Source organism: Bufo gargarizans, chromosome 5, assembly GCF_014858855.1.
Source record: "Bufo gargarizans isolate SCDJY-AF-19 chromosome 5, ASM1485885v1, whole genome shotgun sequence".
In the NCBI taxonomy this organism is placed as follows: domain Eukaryota; kingdom Metazoa; phylum Chordata; class Amphibia; order Anura; family Bufonidae; genus Bufo; species Bufo gargarizans.
Window position 1 is genome coordinate 359,583,261 of NC_058084.1, and position 12,839 is coordinate 359,596,099.

The window sequence follows — 12,839 nt, forward strand, 5'->3', positions numbered from 1 at the left end:
TAAAATGTATCTTAATTAAAGGGGTGATCCCATGATTAATGTAAAAAAAAAAAATCATACATAATCTAGCACATGACATCTTTTCTGTAACAAAACTAGACTCATCCCTGCACCTTACATGGATCCAGAGATCTCATCATTCGTTGCTCCAGTTGTTCTGCTAGATTTATTTCAAGCTGTCAACTTAGGATAGGGGGGGTACCCTTTCTTTGGGGTGTTCTTTCTGCTGCAGCTGGTGGTAGTTGAAGGATGGAACTGAGCATGTTCTTCCATCTCAATGAGCAGGACAAAGGAATTACAAAAAGAGCAAACAGCAGGTGGCGCTATATAGAAAGATTTAATTGAATAACTCAGTAGCTATAGACAATTTTTAATTACATGCAATTACAAAAGTTTTCAGATCCAGGTGCTAATATGAAAATTGCTGAATATTTTTTCGTGGGACAACCCCTTTAAAATAAAGGAATTTCAACTTATTGGATTTGACTGCTGAGACATCCATTATTTGCTAGAGCTGGGAATTCCATTACCCAATCTCAGCACATCTATAGTGGGCAGGAATTGTATGGAATGCTGCTCTATACAAGCCTGTGGGAGCTACGCAAACAGCTGAGAACTCTTACCCACCACAGAATTCCAGCAACTACCCATATTTTATTTTAATCAAGAATCAATTTAATCAAGCTTTGCAAGAAGCATCCCTTTAAATCCATGATTCAACAATATGGTATTTTATGACTGTAGAGCCTGAATTTAATGCGGATAGAGCACTTGACCGGAGAAGCCACCTAACATATACAGAAAATATTATTTTAGGTCAGTGTAAATTGCCATAACAGATTTTTTTGTTGTTGTTGCATCTAACAATATACTGTAGCTCAGGTAATGGTGACAGGAAAGGATGGCAGTGTTTTTCTAGTGTTTACGGCTCTGCCCATCGGGAAAACATTTTACACTATCTTATGTTGTACTACAAAGTGGCTTCTCGACAGAACATATACCGCAGCAATATAATGCAACGTCAGATCCCTTCCAATAACATACTCATTAACTCAACTGCTGGCAAGTAACTCTACTACTGCTGTGTAATCCTTCCCGCTGTGCCTTTCTTATTGCTGATGTCTTCTTGTAATTGGATAGCTGCTGTCTGTATGTTTGCTTCTGTCCATGAGCTGAAAATAATTGAAGTATCTGTTTAATCTTCCATTTCCTGTATGCTTTCCTGCTCCCATTTAAACAGATATACCGATAATATTATATTGCTATATTTCCCATATGTACCAGTTGTATGCCCCAGTACCCCCATTTCTCTACTCGTTTACAGTGGGCAGAAGTTATATGAAATGGAAGGCACTCGGTACAATTGTGTTGGAGGTCGGCAATGCTTTTTGAGGTATTGCAGAAGAACCATACCTCTGTAAAGAAACAAAATTATTATAGCGCAGTTCAATGCCAATTGATACATTAGACATGAACATATGAACCATTATATCCTAGAATGTCACCGTTAATGAGGAAAGGATACAGATAGGAATCATTATTTTTAATTGGTTCTACTCTTTTCCTTACAGAGACTTCTTACAGTAGCCCCAGCTTTCTCTTAGGTTAACAGACATATTCCTAAACAGCAATTATTAGGAAAATTACATTGAAAGCTCCAATGCAGCAGGGGCTTAAATATGAGTAAAGGTTACGTACACTAAAACAATTATACAGTATTTTATTATTTTGAGGCCAAAACAACTCAGTAAACATGTTATATTTAGCAATTTGTCTTACGTTTTCTTTCAGTAATTGTCTTAAAAGTAAAAATTAATTACCTTCTGGGTTCAAGTATATATTACAAAATATTAAGTGGCACACGTGAATATACTGTATGAAACCTGATAATTATTATGGGTAGCTTTCAACCCCCTGTAGTCCCCCTCTCACTGTTTGTCAGCCCTCTTCAGAAACGTCTCAGCTTCCAAAAACCCTATGTACAGTAAAATAGTTCAAAGAAGACAGGGAGGAGAAAGATATAGCTTCTTAAAGGGAACCTGTCACCTGGATTTTGGGTATAGAGCTGAGGACATGGGCTGCTAGATTGCCGCTAGCATAACCACAATATCTAGTCCCCATAGCTCTGTGTGCTTTTATTGTGTCAAAAAAACTATTTTATATATATGAAAATGAACCTTAGCTGAGTCCTGTCTCCTCCATGTTTCAGAGATGAGTCCAGCGTTCTCTGACTCTGAGCCCAGCACCACCACGCATCCTCCGAATCTCCTCCTTGCTACGCAACGTCACGAAGCTAGAGCGCCGTAATCTTGCGATGCGCGAACTAGCACATGCACAGTTTGTTTCCTGAGGGAAGGAACACTATGCCGACACTGCGCATGCGCTAACTTTGAGCATCGCGAGATTACGGCGCTCTAGCTTTGTGACATTGGGGAGCAAGAAGGAGATTCAGAGGATGCAGGGCAGTGCTGGGCTTCTTCACAGTGGGCGTGGCTGGGCTCCGGAAACGTTAGTAACAGCTCCTTGGGCTTCTTACTTGCCTCATTAAAATATATATCAAATCTTTTTTTGACACAATAAAAGCACAGAGAGCTATGGGGACTGGGTATTGCGGATGTGCTAGCGGCGATCTAGCAGCCCATGTCCTCAGCTCTATACCCAAAATGCAGGTGACAGGTTCCCTTTAAGCTTATAGTACACTGGCAGATTGTCTGCAGATCATTGCTAATGGGCGTTCCAAGAAACGATTGTTAGCGATGATCTGGAAGTGTAATACTGCCAACGACTACCCAATGAACGAGAAAACACTCGTTCATTGGACAATTGCGATTTTTAAGCATGCCTATAAATCATGGTTTGCCAGCGGCAGATTGTGCTGTGTAATCACAATCTGCTGCCGGAAATAACTAGTCTGTCTGAAGACGAGCAACGGCATAACAATTGCTCCTCACCATATTGAGGAGGAGATTGCTGCATGTAATAGCAAAGGTCTCCTCTACTGACGAGCGAGCGATTGCCGGGACGGAACGCTCCTGAACAATTGCCGGCTGTATCTGCAAGTGTAATACTAGCTATACTCAGTGGTTCCAGAACTCAGCAGGTGGAGGAGAGGGAAGCAGTAGCAGCAAGGGGAGGCACAAAGCACAATTCCCACATCACACCAGAAAGGTCCTGTCCACTTAGCAAGAATGCATCATCAGGTGTCTACAGATTAAAGTTCATGGTAGTCTGCAACTGAGAATTAGACTATGATTAAAGGGAACCTATGACCAAGAAAATGCAATGCAGTCGGCATGTTATAGAGCAGGAGCAGCTGAGTAGATTGATACATAGTTGTGTGGGAAAAAGATTCTGTACTTGCAATTTATTCATTAAGGTCTCTGCTCTTTTTATACTTAGGAGTCAATTGAACCTCTGCCCTTTTTATGTTTTTATGCAGTGGCACTTAGAGCTTGGCAGCTAACTCTGCATGCCTACGCGTACTGAAAAGATTGACGGCGTTCCCTGTACGCCTAGTCATGTAGAGTTAGCTGCCAAGCTCTAAGTGCCACTGCATAAAAACCTAAAAAGGGCAGAGGTTTAATTGAATAAAATGCAAGGTTTACTGAATCTTTTCTTAAAAAGCTATACATAAATATACTCAGCTCCTCCTGCTGTATAACAAGTTGCCTGCGGAGTGCACTGCATTTTCATAGTGACGGCTTTCCTTTAAAGGGAACCCATCATATTGAAAATGCAGTCCAATCTGCAGACAGCATATATATATATCAGCGTATATATCATTTAGTGAACTTACAATGGGCGTGCATACATGTATATCTGTCAATTGCTAAGCAGAACTGCGCAACAAACATCTAATACTAGATCAGTATACTCAGCTCATTTCCCGCTAATCCTACTGCCTACAGATCTGACTGCATGCATTCAATGTGATGTGCACTTATCCCAGTTTTCAAAACAATAATCTATCCTATGTACAACAGGGTTTGCTCTTTCTGCCATGCGTCTATATTCTTTTTTGTAAACACTGCTATTATTACAGAGGGGTAAAAGGTTGATATACTTGTTAGGCTAGTTTAACACTAGAGGCACGGACCTCCATCAGGCTGTTCCAGTGGGTGAACAGCCTGTCGGATCCATCCTGGCACTAGGGCACGCATGCCCCCGGACTACCGCTCCGGCCCCATTGACTATAATGGGGTGAGGCGGAGTTCCAGTGGCAGCACGGCAGCGCACGCCAAGAGGCCGCCGGAATGAAAGTACAACACTTCTATTCGTACTCCGTGCTGCCTCCGGATCTCCACCCCGCCCCCATTATAATCAATGGGGCCGGACCGGTTGTCCAGGGGGCCCGCGTGCACTAGCTGCAGGATGGATCCGACACGATGTTCACCGACCGGAACAGCCTGCCAGAGGTCAATGCCGCTAGTGTGAAAGTACCCTTACTATAATGACCTAATATTGTGTGTTTTACATATGCTGTTTGTTCTTTATCTTTTGCAGATTTTTCAGATTTCAACCCAGCAATGCTTTTCATTACTGCAGAAGAAACAAAACAACAGATCACCCGACTTAATCATGAGGTATATTGTTTTTTTATTGTTATGAAATTTATGAAATGTAAATATTTTTTCTCACAGTACTAAATCTATAGTGATAGTCTTTTTTGGGAAAAATTAGCTTCGATACGATTTTATTCGCGATGAATCGCGTTAAAAAACAGCTATTTAGGGGCTGCAGAGAGCCTTTCTAGGGGTGTAGAACACTGTGCCTTGCAGTAACACGCATAGGGAGTCTGCTGTGGTAGCAAAACAATACTGTGAGTCAGTATGACATGCACATGACAGGCATCGCTCTTAGAATCACTGCACACTTCACGCTTTCACCAGAAATAACTGCAACAGTGCAGTACATATATATTTTTCTTTTTTTACTGTAATACGCCTTCACCAGAAATAACTGCAACAATGCAGTGCGTATATATTTTTCTTATTTTCCTGAAATATGCCCCTATACACTTTCAACAGAAATAACTGCAACAGTGCAGTGCATATATATTTTTCAATTTTTTTTATGAAATACACCGCTATATGCTATCACCAGAAATAACTTCAACAGTGCCGTGCGTATATATTTTTATTGATGGACTGAAATAGGCCACTATATGCCTTGACCAGAAAACAATCAAAGAGTGAAGTGTGTATGCATTTTTCTTGTAGTTCTGAAATACACCCCTATACGCTTTCACCAGAAAAAACTGCAACAGTGCAGTGCGTATATATATATTTTTTTTTTTACTGTAATACCCCCCATATATATATATATATATATATATATATATATATTTACTCTAATATGCCCCTATATGCTTTCAACAGAAAAAACTGAAGAAGTGAAATGTGTATATATTTTTCTTGTTGGACTGAAATAAGCCCATATACGCTTTTACCAGAAATAACTTCAACAGTGCAGTGCGTATATATTTTTATTTTTTTACTGTAATACCCCCCTATATGCTTTAAGCAGAAAAAACCTGCAACAGTGCAGTGTGTATATATTTTTCTTGTACTGAAATAGGACACTATACGCTTTGGCTAGAAAACAATCAAAGAATGAAGTGCGCATATATTTTTCTTGTAGTTCTGAAATACGCCCCTATACGCTTTCACCAGAAATAACTGCAACAGTTCAGTGCGTATATATTTTTATTTTTTTAAGGAAATACACCCCTATACGCTTTCACCAGAAATAACTTCAACAGTGCAGGGCGTATATATATATATATATATATATATATATTTTTTTTATTTATTTTTTTTTACTGTAATACGCCCCAATACACTTTAAATAGAAATAACTGCAACAGTGCAGTGCGTTTATATTTTTATTTTTTTACTAAAATATATGCCCCTATACGCTTTCACCAGAAATAACTGCAATAGTGCAGTGTTTATATATTTTTCTTTTTTTACTGTAATAGCCCCCTATAAGCTTTAAACAGAAATAACTGCAACAGTTAAGTGCATATATAATTTTCTTGTTGGACTGAAATAGGCCATTATACGCTTTGACCCAAAAAGCAATCAAAGAGTGAAGTGCATATATTTTTTTGGGTAGTTCTGAAATACACCCCTATATGCTTTCACCAGAAATAACTGCAAAAGTGCAGTGCGTATATATTTTTCTTTTTTTACTGTAATACACCCCTATATGCTTTCACCAGAAATAACTGCAACAGTGCAGTGCGTATATATTTTTCTTTTTTTACTGTAATACGCCCCTATATGCTTTCAACAGAAATAACTGCAGAAGTGAAATGTGTAAATATTTTTCTTGTTGGACTGTAATACACCCCTATATGCTTTAAACAGAAATAACTGCAATAGTGCAGTGCGTATATATTTTTCTTCTAGTTCTGAAATATGTCCTTATGCGCTTTCACCAGAAATAACTGCAATAGTGCAGTGCGTATATATTTTTCTTTTTTTAATTAAATACGCCCCTATATGTTTTAAACAGAAATAACTGCAACAGTGCAGAGTGTATATATTTTCTTTTTTTAATGAAATACGCCGCTATATGCTTTCACCAGAAATAACTGCAATGGTGCAGTATGTATATCTTTTTCTTTTTTTACTGTAATACGCCCCTATACACTTTAAACAGAAATAACTGCAACAGTGCAGTGAGTATATATTTTTCTTGTAGTTCTGAAATACACCCCTATACGCTTTCACCAGAAATAACAGTGCAGTGCGTATATATTTATCTTTTTTTACTATAATATGCCCCTATACTCTTTCAACAGAAAAAACTGCAATAGTGCAGTGCGTATATATTTTTTCTTTTTTTACTGTAATATGCCCCTATACACTTTAAATAGAAATAACTGCAACAGTGCAGTGCGTATATATATATATATATATATATATATTTTTTTACTGAATTACGACCCTATACGCTTTCACCAGAAATAACTGCAATAGTGCATTGCGTATATATATATTTTTTTTTTTACTGTAATAGACCCCTACACACTTTAAACAGTACTAACTGTAACAGTGCAGTGCATATATAATTTTCTTGTTGGACTGAAATAGGCCACTATACGCTTTGACCAAAAAATAATCATAGCGTGAAGTAACTATATATTTTTCTTGTAGTTCCAAAATACACCCCTATATGCTTTCACCAGAAATAACTGCAACAGTGCAGTTCATATAAAATTTTCTTGTTGGACTGAAATAGGCCACTATACGCTTTGACCAAAAAGAAATCAAAGAGTGAAGTACGTATATATTTTTCTTGCAGTTCCAAAATACGCCCCTATAAGCTTTCAACAGAAATAACTGCAGAAGTGAAATGCGTATATATATTTTTGTTGTTGGAATGAAATACGCCCCATGCGCTTTCACCAGAAATAGCTGCAACAGTGCAGTGCATATATATTTTTCTTTTTTTACTGTAATATGCCCCTAAACGCTTTCAACAGAAAACACTGTAGAAGTGAACTGAGAATATATTTTTCTTGTTGTACAGAATTACGCTTTCACCCGAAATAACTGCAACAGTGCAGTGTGTATATATTTTTCTGTTGTACTTAAATACGCCCCTATACGCTTTCAACAGAAATAACTGCAGAAGTAAAATGCGTATATATTTTTCTTGTCGTACTGATTAAGTTGCTAAGATATAAGCCACTAAAGGCTTTTCAACATTACACTTGCAGCCCAATAACAAAAAGCTAGAATGACAAAGCTGTCTAATGACTATTTGGATCCCCAAATAATTGTTCCCTGCACTTGTAAATTACTTTCCTATCAATGTCCCTAGCGCCTTCTGACATCTCTCCCTGCTCTAAGATGCTGTAAAATGATTCCTCCCTATCCTTTCCCTGCTTTTGTAAATCACTTTCCTGTCAATGTCCCTAGCGCATTCTGACTTCTCTCTCTGCACTAAGATGCTTTGAAATGATTCCTCACTATCCTTTCCCTGTACTTATAAATCCTTTTTTCAGTTTTTTTTAAACATAGAGCTTTTTCAAATTTCTGTCCTTTGCGCCCTCACATGTTTGTCCCTGCACTTTGAACGCTGTAAAATGGCAGAATCTAAAATGGCTGCGGTATTTATAGGGCTGTGACATCACAAGACTAGCTGGCTGCTGATTGGCTGCATGCAAGCAAGTCAATCTGGGTGATCCCGCCTACCCAGAGTTCCTTGCCCCATGTCCTCAGTCCTCACACGTGCAGCTACCATTTTAGGAAGATTGTGATTCGTTACCACAAAGCAAAAGCAAATTCACATTAGCTATGAATCGAATTTTTCCTGAAATTCAGATTGAATTCCACTTCATCAGCTTCGATTCGCTCATCTCTAGTCTCCACCCCTCTCACTAAGCCCCACTCCCCCTTCAATAATTTGAGATTTTTTTAACACCACAATATTGCCGTGAATAGCTTGGTACAGTACATGCCCTTCAGTGTACACAGCCTACAATTTAGGTAAAATATCATGAGTTATCTTGGGCATCTAGTAAAAAAAAAGGTTCATCTTTTATTTTTTGATACCCCAGATGATATGCCTGAGGCACTTTCGCAGTTCACCTACCTAATTTAATTCATGCTGGAGGATTCCAGTGGTTGATTAGTAATTCTAGAGGAATGAAATTTATTTTTTATGCATTTCCCTTCTGAAAACTTGTTTATAGTATTTGTTTCAGGTGAACGGCGGATTAAGCACATTAGTCAGACTACTGTAAGTCTAATTCATTAAATAAAGTGCCTAAAATGTGAATATGAAGAGTTTAATCCATTAGAACTAATCTGAAACAACTGACTTGCATTACTCACATCACTGGAAAATAGTTGTGACTCGTGAATAAAAAACAGCAAACTCATCAGCAGAATTAAACAAAAATAAAAGGCATTTCATGTACAATATCGAGTAAAAAAAACACCTTTTTGTTTCAGGCAATTTATTTTTCATAGATTTTTTTAAACATGTCTTTGTTAATAATATTGCACATTATTCCCAAGAGCAATAATCAATTTTTCATTTTTTTCCCCAATAATACATTACCCACTAAACATTTTATAATGCAACAATCTGCTAAAGCATATCTGTTAGTAGTACTCTATAGTTTTCACCTATACACATACTGTGTACACATCTGTAGTTTATATCAAAATTAAATTATTACCCCCTTCCCCCAGGAAAAAGGAGTTGTCATCTAGGGGACATCAAATATTTTTCCCTCCATTGTGTACAGTGAATATATGAATTTGATAGATTTGATAGATATCTTAGAACCCTGCCCATCAACAGAAGTGAATGGTACTGAGTTCCATTGCCAAGTACAGCCACTCACACCTACAAATTATTCTATCCTTTAAACAGGAAATGGATCCTCCTTGTGATATGGGTGGAAATAGACAAGAAATGTCATTTATCATTCAATAGTTTAAGGGGTTTTCTGAGACTTAAATACTCATGATCTATCCCAGTGATGGCTAACCTCTGGCTCTCCAGCTGTGGTGAAACTACGACTCCCAGCATGCTCCATTCATTTCCATGGAGTTCTGAGAACAGCCAAGCAAGTGTATATGTTGGGAGTCATAGTTTTACCACAGCTGGAGTGCCGGAGGTTAGCCATCACAGTTCTATCCAACACCCGGGAACCCTTGCCAATCAGCTGTTTGAAAAGGCAGCTGTCTTCTCTCAGCTTTCCCTAGGCTAAGTGATGCCATGTTCTTTGGTCACGTAGAATAGGCGCATCTCAGCCCGATGGGTAAGTAAATGGGGCTGATTTGCGATACCAAGCACAGCCGCTATACAGTCTACAGTGCTGTGCTTGGTGAATGAAGAGAAGGCCGCATTGCTCACAGGAGCCTTCTTAAACAGCTGATTGGCGGGGGTACCAGGTGTTGGACCCTAACCAACCAGATACTGATGACCAAAGGGGAACGTGATGGTTGGCAAGTGTCATTAGTGGCATGATATAGGCCACAGCAGCAGCTGTACAGAATGTGATTGCTGGAAAGTGGCATGATGCAGGCCACATCATGCAGCAGCTGTACACAACATGATGGTAGGTAGGCAGACATACAGACAGCAAGAGTGGCAAGACGGGCTCTGGCAGCAAGGAGAGGTCTATTGATTGCATTCAGCCTGCCTGGATTGTGAGTACATTTCTGTATTCATACAGTAATTACATACATATGCTGCTTAATGAAATTTAATCCCCCTTCCCACCAAACAAAAAAGTCTAAATTTCAATGTGTGGAAAGTGAGTACATGGAAACTGACCCTTAGGCATTAGTTGCGGTGGCAATGTTGGTATTGACGCAGTAATAAATCCCTTAAAGAAATTTAACCACCCCTCAACCCACAATTTTACTTTTATTTTTATCTGTAAGCATCAACAGAATTTTTACATTTTAAATCAACTGTGTGGAAACTGACTATCACTGAGCGAACAAAAAAAAACTAAAATATAACCTTTAATATAAACATTAAAATATCACATAAGCCCCAAAACATAGATAGCAATAAGATAATACACAAATGATGACTCGTGTCTACACTCAGGATGAATGGTCAGTATAGTGCACGTACCACAAAGGAAGACAACAAGGACAAAAATATCATTACAACTGCATTTTTTGGTATAACGTAACGATGCAGAAAATAACCAGAGGTTGCTTCTATAAAGCTCACAGTTACTTGATACGAGACTGTCTCCAGGGGTAGCAGCCGACAAGATGGGGTGGGGAAGATGTACAATCCCTAGGATGTCCCTATGGCTACCCCTGCCTAAAAGCGGAGTGCCCGCCCCGAGAGGGGCTACCCCATTTATCGGTGGCTAAACCCTGAGAGACCCTAGATGTCCCTGATGGCTTCTTCACACTTCCCGATGCATTTCCCCAAGTGGTGATGTCCACATGATTCATCAGGGAACTCTGATTCAGCGCTTAAATGATGAGTAAGCGCTGAATATGGTACTAAAAAATACCTAAGATGTGGGCACTAAGATGAAAAGGAATGCACCAGCCATTCCACTAGTGGCTCCTTTTAAAGCTCTACAGAGTGCCCGCAAGTGTGGAAACTGAATACACGTAAACTGACAATTAAAAGGCATTAGTAGCATGATGCAGACCGCAGCATCAGCAGCAGCCATACAGACCGTCATATTAGGCAGACAGACAGCAGACAGACATAAATAGTGGCAAGACGGGGCACCTCCAGCAAAGTGAGGTGGGAGAGGTCTACACATCAGAATCAGCCAGAGAAGTGGGGAAAAAAAACCTGAATACAGGTTCGGTTCTTTTTAACAAAAGTGATGTTTTGGACACTGGCAGAGGACAACTTGATCCGTTTGGGTGTCAACACACCCTCCGCAACCCTGAAAACACTCTCTGAGATGACACAGGACGCAGGGCAAGAAAAAAGATAGAGATCGTGCTATACCAATTCAAGCCACTGTTTCAGTCTGCAAGCCCAGAAATTCATGGGGTCTGGTAATTGAGTATGAGACAGAGACTGGCCATAGTTTAGGTAGTTTAGGCCTTAACCTGGGTGTTTAGGCAGCAGCTGTTGGCTTGCTGACTGGCTTCAGCTGGGTGTGGCATGTGCAAAAACTGCTCCATCATGTTGAGGAGACTAAAATGGCTGCTACCGCTGCTGCAGCTTCTTCTGCTCTTGATGGCAGCAAGGGGTTGGTTGTACGGGGGCCTCCCTCTCAGACATGCAGGCAGCAGGTGTCTGCTCACCGTAAGATTCCTGAAGCTGCATACACAGTGTTTCCTGTTAGTAATTTGTCCTCCCTTTCTGCCAGAGGAAAACAGTCCCCCATTTTGTGTTGGTAGCGAGGGCCTAAAAGCATGGATATCCAGTAATCATCAGACTGCTTGATGTTAAAGATACACCTGTCACTGCGTAAGCAAGCCAGCACACAGGTGGCCATTCTGGCCAGCTTGCCCGAGGAGCCACTTATTTCCGGCTATGACCCTCACTGAGACTATTAAGTGTCTTGGCTAGTGCCATCCTCACCATAGTCCTCTTGCTCCTTCACCTCTGAATCATCCTCCTACTCTTGCAGTGGCAGCTCCTTATCCTCATCTTCCTCATCCTCCTTCTCCATGGCAGATTCCCTTTGTGTTTCCCCAACAGCTACAGGTCAGATATCAAGATGCTTCAGCTGCTCTTCTTCTGCCATGGTCCCCTGCTGCATGAGCATCAGCATCTGTTCTAGGATAAAAATAAGAGGGATGACGTTGTTAATGCCACAGTTGTTCCTGCTGACAAACTTTGCAGCCTCTTCGAAGGGCTTCAGCACTCAACAGGTGTTTCGGATGAGCTGCCACTGCCTGACCTCAAAGTAGCACATGCTCCCTGCTGCTGATGCTGTCTGGTGCATGACAAAATCATTCACAGCTTTCTGCTGCTCATGCAGACACTTGAGCATGTGCAATGTCGAATTCCAGAGAGTTAGCACGCCACAGATTAAGGGTCCATTCACACGTCCGTGGTGTGTTGTGGACCCGCAAATTGCGGATCCGCAACACACACGGCTGGGACCCGCTATAGAAATGCCTATTCTTGTCCACAGCAGCGGACCAGAATAGACATGTTCTATCTTTTGCGGAGCAGCGGACCAGAAGTTCGGGGCCGAAACCTGGAAGTTTGGGGCCGTGCTCCGCAAATGCGGAAGCGGAGAGCACATAATGTACTCTCCGCTTCACGTCCGGGCCCCTAGAGAATGAATGGGTCCGCACCCGTTCCGCAAAATTGCGGAACGGGTGCGGACCCTTTTGCGAACGTGTGAATGGACCCTAAGCGGT

At 40.4% G+C, this 12,839-nt stretch overlaps 1 protein-coding gene across 1 annotated transcript in view; it reads left to right on the forward strand.

Annotated features, from left to right (window-relative positions):
- KCNH8 (potassium voltage-gated channel subfamily H member 8) overlaps nucleotides 1–12,839 on the forward strand; it is a 638,835-nt gene that overhangs the window by 613,409 nt on the left and 12,587 nt on the right. The window contains exon 15 of the mRNA XM_044294135.1: nucleotides 4,513–4,583. Coding sequence (XP_044150070.1) covers nucleotides 4,513–4,583 — 71 coding nt within the window. The remainder of the gene's footprint in view (nucleotides 1–4,512; nucleotides 4,584–12,839) is intronic.